This window comes from Rutidosis leptorrhynchoides, chromosome 8 (genome assembly GCF_046630445.1).
Source record: "Rutidosis leptorrhynchoides isolate AG116_Rl617_1_P2 chromosome 8, CSIRO_AGI_Rlap_v1, whole genome shotgun sequence".
In the NCBI taxonomy this organism is placed as follows: domain Eukaryota; kingdom Viridiplantae; phylum Streptophyta; class Magnoliopsida; order Asterales; family Asteraceae; genus Rutidosis; species Rutidosis leptorrhynchoides.
In genome coordinates this window covers 148,023,360-148,031,663 of record NC_092340.1, presented here as the reverse complement: position 1 = coordinate 148,031,663, position 8,304 = coordinate 148,023,360, and the positions used below count along the sequence as shown (strand labels likewise).

Sequence of the window (8,304 nt, the reverse complement as noted above, 5' to 3'; positions counted from 1 at the left end):
AGTGACATTGTGTTCCTAAAATTATTTCGAGTTTAACGATGGTGTCGGGAAAGTTTAACTCGTTGCGAGCGAGAAGATATGACCCGTTGAATATTTGGGTGGAGTTTAGTTAAGATTTTTTATGAAAACGGTTATTTGACACTTTACCCCCTGTTGGGGGGCCTATTTTAATTTTCGAACAAAGTTTGGGGTTTTTTTTGGAAAAAGGAAAAAAGGTGAAAACACAAAAAAAAGGTGAAAGGACGAAAGTGCCTCTAGTTACTATTCACGTTTTTTGTCTATTAGATATTATATAGGCCGATTTTAATTTTCGAACAAAGTTTGGGGTTTTTTTTGGAAAAAGGAAAAAGGTGAAAACACAAAAAAAAAGGTGAAAGGACGAAAGTGCCTCTAGTTACTATTTACAGTTTTTGTCTATTAGATAGTATATAAATATAAATTTATTATTCAGTATTTTTTGTTTTAGTAATGAGATAAATGATAATTTAAAATATAGGTATAAAGTAGAAGGTTTGATTTGTATTTTAATAGAAGTTAGGGAATTAATTTTGTGAAAAGCGGAATATTGAAATAGTACTATTCATCCTAGTATAATATCCACTCAAAAGTTAGCCCATCTGAGAGATTTACAGGATCCAGCCCATTAATACTTCTACTACCAAGATGTATAAATAATCAGATGACCGATATATTTTCTTCAGCACCTCTGATTACAGACTCCGCAAACGGCAAACCGCAACGGTGAGTACAGAATACTACCTACCTATACTCTGATTAAAAATCCTCAATTTTATGCATCGCATCTTCCCCATATTTTAAGCTTTATTATTTTTATTATTATTATTTTTTATTATTATTGTTATCTAGTTACCATCGTAACATATATGTCTGCTTGCCATCAAAGTAAGACGTTTATAAGACCCTATTTATGAAATATGATACTAGAGAAAGGGTTTTTTTTTTTTTACTCAGAGTTAAGCGGTCCGTAAGCAGTCCTTTCGATTCTTTTTCCTGGCCACTCGTAGATATGTTACTAATGAATTTTGACTTGTGATCTGTAAATCAGGGGCCCAATCACTAGGCTATATTGAAATTTTTGTAAGATGCATCACATGTTTATGTTTATTGTTGTTTCTGTATGATATTGTATTTTGGATATATGTTTTTGTAGACATTACAAGAATTTTGCTGTTGGATTTTGTTCAAAGACCTAGTGTAATTCGACAACATGGAGGCTAATATAATAGTACATACAAATACAACAACAATGGTGGATAGGATATCACAACTTCCTGAATCTGTCGTCCATCACATACTCTCTTTTTTGAATTCTCCAAGAGACCTTGTTCGAATCAGTGTGTTGTCTAGAGAATGGTTTGCTATAACGGCTTCCCTCCCGTATCTAGAATTCAATATTCATCATTTTGAACTATATGAGAGGAATGTGTTTTTCAACTACGTTGCTTATACCATCTCCAGATTTCGCAATCAAAACTTCTGCCTGCACACTTTCAAGATCACAATAGATGAATTTCGTGATCCTAAAGAAGTAGATGCGATCGACGAATGCCTTGGATTAATGCTTAAGAAATGTATGCAAGTTTTGGTGATAAATGACGTATCTCATAGGATGTCGAGATACCGTTTGCCTGACGTAATCTTATCTATCTCTTCTTTAACATCTTTGACAATAAAGCATTGTGATCTGCCTTCATCCTTGATGGTTGATGGAGTCAAGTTCAAGTCTTTGAAGCTGTTGAAACTTGTGGGTGTCCGTATAGATGAGAAAATTATCAACTATCTAGCAAATTGTTGCACTCTTCTTGAGAAATTATATCTCATATTCTGCGATGGTTTTACTAAATTCTGTGTTTATGGGCATCAAAATCTTCGAGATGTTCGGATCGCATATCATAAGGAAGTTGAGAGAATAGATATTGAAGCCCCGAATCTATCTTATCTTTTTTTAAATAAAATGTGTCAAACAAGGGATCCATGTATGAACTTGGCAAAATGCAAAAAATTAACGACATTGACTTTCGTCACATTTACCTATCTGGATACAGAAGTGTTATCCGAATTTTTAATCAGATTCCCCTTCATCGAGAATTTGATTTTGTACATTCCCAGAGATTGTAACAAGTTGACGTTTTCAAGTGACACGTTGAGGACATTGGCGCTTTGTTCACGATGTGAATTTGAAAATATTATGATTGATGCCCCTAATTTGCTTTTCTTCATGTATTCTCATCACCCTAATTATCCGTCTAGTCATTTGGTAAGAAATTCAGCTGAGTCGAAAACACAAAAGGTTATGGAATGTTACCCTGATGATGATATTGGGAGTCTTTGGTTCCAGCAATTAAGGGAATTTTTGGACAAGAATAATGGATTCAAAGTTCTGAAGTTACATATTAGCGCGGTATCTACCTATATCCATCATACAATCATGTTCTTTTAATTAATTTTTAAAAAACTTATGTCAATCAATCACTAGTTTATGTTGTATTAACTAATTGTCTTACAGAGTTTCGTAGATGTTGCGGAACTGAAGAGGATTCAAACACCACCTTATGAGCTTGAGCATATAGTATTAGAATTGGACACCATAAAAGAATTATCTGTGTATACTGCTGTTGTGGATGCTGTACTTTGGTGTTTTTGTCCTCGATCTCTATCTTTAACATCAAAATTCTCTTTCATTAACTTTGCAGAACGGAACCACGTTGTCAAGGTAAGAGTTATATGTTATAGTATGTATTACTCTGTTGAATTTATTCTTGATAACCATTCCTAGATAGATAGCTTAGTGTTTGGGGTCCTAATAAAATGTTCAACCTCACTCGCTAGCCATCTTGGGGTGGCAAGGGAGGGTCTGATATGGTCACGGGATACCGCAGTTAGGCCGCATACATCTGTGTATAATTACGGCTCTTCCGAGTAACTTGAACTGAAAACCTTATCCGTTTACCCTTTTTGAATGTAATCTTGATCACAAGGATGATCTGTCAAGCCTGGTCCGGAAATAATTAAAAAAAAAAAAAAAAACTTATTTTTTGTTTTATAGTTTACATATGACAAGCTACTTCAACAAGAACAAGGCCAAACTAATATTCAGATTGTGCTCTCATCTACGTCCAAAGAAGAAAAACACATGAGTAACTTGACTTCATTGTTGAAAGCATTACCGAGTGATCAACTAACACAAACAATCACCTTCTTCAAGCTAAAAAGGTACACTATCTTTTTATCAGCTATGATTTCTATTTACATGTGCATTACATATAAAATTTCGTCTCTTGTTATGTATCTATACAGTCGAAGTGAGGGTTCTGAACCAGTCAAAGGTATGTGAATGTAACAGAGGCTTGATCTTGTTCATTAGGGTAAGCTTTTTTTTAAAAAAAAAAATGCATATACATATATATTATCCTACACTGATTTCACAAACTTTCGATACTTGTTATGTTTGAAATTTACTTTTATGTCCGAGAAAAGAAGAAACTATGAACTTTTGTTTGATATTAAAGATTTAACAAGTGATCGTTGGTCATACCTCTTCAGACTGATTTAGTGAAGATTGTACAATGCATTGAGTTAATTAAGGACTTCTGCTGAAGAAATCATTTAGACACAGTTAACTTTGAAGAAATCATTTAGAGACAGTTAACTTTGAATAATGTTGCAGTATATATAACTGATCTACATATATTCTGCCTTTCTATGATTATACTTTTGATGATGATGGTCTTGAAGTTCCCATAACAAATGTTTAGTTGTACTGCACAGCTTTATTATTCTTTTGATTCGGCTATTTTGCAAATGTCTAATGAATATACCTGTTTGGTCTTTCTTATGTTGTTCAATTGCAAGTTCAAAACATAGTTGCATTTGGTTGAGCGAGGCCCAAGTACACAAACAATGGTAACAAAATTTGAGATATTGCGAAACACATTCATTTTATACATTAATCAATATTTTGAACTCATTCGTTCATTCCAAAAACCTCAAACCAACATATCCGATGATAAACATTTTTAATGTCCTTTTAACACGTATGGTACAAGCCGACAATGCAAAAAAGATCGTTAGGGGAGGCTGATCCAAGTGTCCTGGCCGGATCCACACCTGCTTATTATCGTGTAATCACTGATTTTATTTTTATATAAAAAAAACTTATGATATTTTTGTTTTACATTAGTTATTAGTGATGATAAAAGAGGTTGATAAAATTAATTAAAAAATCTTTTAACAATATACTTGTATTTTAATTATATTCCTTCTTTTTACTATCGGTTAACATCCACTAGAAAATTAGCCCATATGAAAAATTTATAGGACCCGACCCATTAATAATTTAATATTCTACTCATTATTATATTTTTATTATATTTATCACTACAACAAAATTGCAAGATAACCACACTTTTTTACTCACGCTTTGTAGGAGCGTGAAAATAATTTTACAAAAGTTCACATTGATAAATGTGTAAACGATTTAGACATGTAAAAGTGTGAAAACTTAGAAAGTCATTTAAAATATTCACATTTATAATTGTACTGGAAAACTTTATACGTATAAATGTGATAAAATAAATAAAATTGGAATTGCAATTTGCAATTTAAAGCGTGAAAATTATAAAATTTAGCTCACAATGATAAGCGTGAAGAATAAAAATGTTTTCTTTTTTAAAAAATCACGCTTTTAGTCGTTGCGATAAACGGAAAAATTAATATATATATATATATATATATATATATATATATATATATATATATATATATATATATATATATATATATATAGATGAGATGAAAATATGAACATTTAGTAGAGACACTTTGTGATAAATGTTTTTATTTTGGCGGGAAAACGCTCGAAGAAGTAATATATAACAATTATCGTGTTCTTCAAGCGTATTTTGAGGTTTTAGCTATTTGGGTTTAGATATTAGGGTTTATAGGGTTTAGAAATTTAGGGTTTAGGGTTTAGATTTAGGGTTTAGATTTAGGATTTAGATTGAGTTTTTAAAATAAACCCAAAACACCAAACTCTAAATCCTAAACCCTAAACTCTAAATCGGACTAAATTTTACTTCACAAAACATGAAAAAAAAAATGTTCATATTCTTCACGAACAATATTATCTTGAATGTTATTTTTGTCGATCGTTTTTCCGCCTAAATAATAACATTCATCACGAAGTGTCTCTTCTAAATGTTCATATTTCCGTGTGATCTTGATGCCGGAAAAAAATTCAAAAAAAAAGAAAAAAAAAATTTGCTTCCCCCCGCTTCCTCCGGTTGATTACTTACCCATTGATCTACCTATATATATATATATATATATATATATATATATGTTATAATTCAGTAGGCTTATAACTACCTTTAGTGGTTTGATTCTTGATGTTATAATTCAGTAGGCTTATAACTACCTTTAGTGATTTGATTCTTGATTTAGAATACTAATAATGAAGTGTAAGAACAAAGATGATAATGGAGAGAAAGAAAGAAACACTTTGTAAGTGTGAGAAATGGTGCAAGTTTAATGCTTGCATTCATGGCTATTTATAGCAAAAATATCACAAGTTTAGGTAATACAATAATATTACTTTTGTGTATCAATAATTGACTATCCATTTATATATATATATATTTATATATTATAACACTCCCCCTTGGATAGCAATTTTGTTTGTTGAAGATCAACTGTAAGTTACTGCCTCGTTAAAAACCTTGCTAAAGAAAACCCAGTGGGAAAAACTTTAGCTAAGGGAAAAAGAGTGCAGCATGGAGTTGACTCCCCCTCAAGTAGACATCGCTTCGGTTGTTACATCTTTTGAACATGTCTCATGCCAATGTTATGAACGTGTGTTCTGAAAATAGCAGTTGGAAGTGCTTTCGTGAAAAGATCAGCAGAGTTTTTGCTGGATTGAACATATCTCATTTCAATCTCGTTGTCCTTAATGAGATTTTGAGTGTATGAGAAGAATCTAGGAGGTATGTGTTTGGTTCGGTCACTTTTGATATACCCTTCTTTCATCTGTGCTATGCAAGCTGCATTATCTTCATAGATAATTGTTGGACTTTTATCGCGTTCTAGTCCACAAGAATCAGTAATGATTTGTGTCATTGATCTCAACCAAAAACATTCCCGAGTAGCTTCATGTAATGCAATCACTTCGGCATGATTTGATGATGTAGCAACAAGTGTTTGTTTTTGAGAACGCCATGATATTGCAGTACCTCCATTTAGGAATACATATCCAGTTTGAGATTTAGCTTTATGTGGATCAGATAAATAACCTGCATCAGCATAACCAACCAAATCTTGTTTTGATTCGTTAGAATAAAATAATCCTAAATCAGTAGTTCCTCGAAGGTATCGAAATATGTGTTTGATCCCATTCCAGTGTCTTTTGGTAGGAGCAGAGCTGAACCTTGCCAACAAATTAACTGCAAAAGAAATGTCAGGTCTTGTACAATTTATAAGATACATAAGAGCTCCAATTGCACTAAGATATGGTACTTCTGGTCCAAGAATATCTTCATGATCTTCACATGGACGAAATGGATCAGTTTCAACATTGAGTGATCTAACAACCATAGGAGTACTTAATGGTTTTGCCTTGTCCATATTGAAACGTTTCAAAATCTTTTCAGTATATGTTGTTTGATGTACAAGTAAACCATTAGGCATATGCTCAATTTGTAAACCAAGGCAATACTTGGTTTTTCCGAGATCTTTCATTTCAAATTCTTTCTTTAGAAGTTGAATGGCTTCATAGATCTCTTTATTTGTACCTATGATGTTAAGATCATCAACATAAACAGCTATGATCACATATCCGGATGTTGTTTTCTTAATGAAAACACAAGGGCAAGTAAGGTTATTTGTATACCCTTTGCTTATCAAGTAATCACTTAATCGGTTATACCACATACGTCCCGATTGTTTTAACCCATATAAAGATCTTTGTAATTTAATCGAATACATTTCTTTGGGTTTTGCATTTGATGCTTCTGGTACCTTAAATCCTTCAGGTATCTTCATATATATATATATCACTATCAAGTGATCCATATAGGTAAGCAGTCACAACATCCATGAGATGCATTTCTAAATTTTTAGAAACTGCCAGACTGATTAAGTACCTAAAAGTAATTGCATCCATAACAGGGGAATAAGTTTCTTCATAATCAATTCCCGGTCTTTGAGAAAAACCTTGAGCTACAAGTCTAGCTTTATACCTTGTAACTTCATTTTTCTCATTTCTTTTTCGGACAAAAATCCATCTGTATCCTACAGGTTTCACATCTTTAGGAGTGAGAATGATGGATCCGAAAACTTTTCTTTTATTGAGTGATTCTAATTCAGCTCGTATTGCTTCTTTCCATTGAGCCCAATCATGTCTATTTTGACATTCAACCATAGATGTTGGTTCTGGATCATCATCATTATTCATGATGTCATATGCAACATTAAATGAAAATTTCTCATCAAGATTTTTCATTTCATTTCGGTTCCATAATATTTTTGAATATGCATAATTGATTGCAATTTCTGTATTGACATCATCAATCTCCTCTGCAGTAGGAGTACTGATTTGTGGTTCTTCTTGAACACTTTCTTTTACTTCATTATCAGCTGATTTTCTTTTTCGAGGATTTTTATCCTTTGAACCAATTGGTCTTCCACATTTCTGACGTGGCAAAGATTCATGAGTGACGTTATTGCCAGCTTTTGGAATTTCAATTCGAGCTGGAGTATTTACTGCTGGTATATATGATTTTGTCACCGTTTTTGTATCTGTAAATGCATCAGGCAATTGATTTGCAAGTTCTTGTATATGCATTATCTTTTGAACTTCTGTCTCGCATTCTTTTGTGCGAGGATCAAGATACTTTAATTGAGGTTCACACCATGAAACATCATTTTCTTTATTTTTCATTTCTCCCCCTAATCTAGGGAACAATGTTTCATTAAAATGACAATCAGCAAAACGTGCTGTAAAAACGTCACCTGTCATAGGTTCAATATACCTTAATATTGAAGATGTTTCATATCCAACATATATTCCCAACCTCCTTTGAGGACCCATTTTTGTACGTTGTGGTGTCGCAATTGGAACATACACTGCACAACCAAATGTTCTAAGATGGGAAATATTTGGCTCTTGACCAAAAGCAAGTTGTAGGGGGGAATATTTATGACTTGCACTTGGTCTGATGCGAATCAATGCAGCAGCATGTAAAATTGCATGACCCCATATAGATACAGGGAGTTTTGTTCTCATTATCA

General features: G+C 32.7%; 1 protein-coding gene across 4 annotated transcripts; it reads left to right on the top strand.

The window, feature by feature from the left end:
• The first annotated feature begins 704 nt into the window (after nucleotides 1–704).
• LOC139862963 (F-box/LRR-repeat protein 13-like) lies at nucleotides 705–3,428 on the top strand. 4 transcript variants are annotated; one of them, XM_071851596.1, is made up of 4 exons: nucleotides 705–741; nucleotides 1,172–2,422; nucleotides 2,528–2,734; nucleotides 3,068–3,415. In XM_071851596.1, exons 2-4 carry the CDS (start codon nucleotides 1,229–1,231, stop codon nucleotides 3,353–3,355), a joined length of 1,689 nt encoding a protein of 562 aa, XP_071707697.1. In that variant the 5' UTR covers nucleotides 705–741; nucleotides 1,172–1,228; the 3' UTR covers nucleotides 3,356–3,415. The 4 variants fall into 4 exon arrangements, with proteins under 4 accessions (XP_071707697.1, XP_071707698.1, XP_071707699.1 ...); XM_071851597.1 differs by lacking the exon at nucleotides 705–741 and having other exon boundaries at nucleotides 1,011–2,422; nucleotides 3,068–3,234; nucleotides 3,319–3,428; XM_071851598.1 differs by lacking the exon at nucleotides 705–741 and having other exon boundaries at nucleotides 1,011–2,422; nucleotides 3,144–3,415.
• The last annotated feature ends 4,876 nt before the right edge of the window (nucleotides 3,429–8,304 follow it).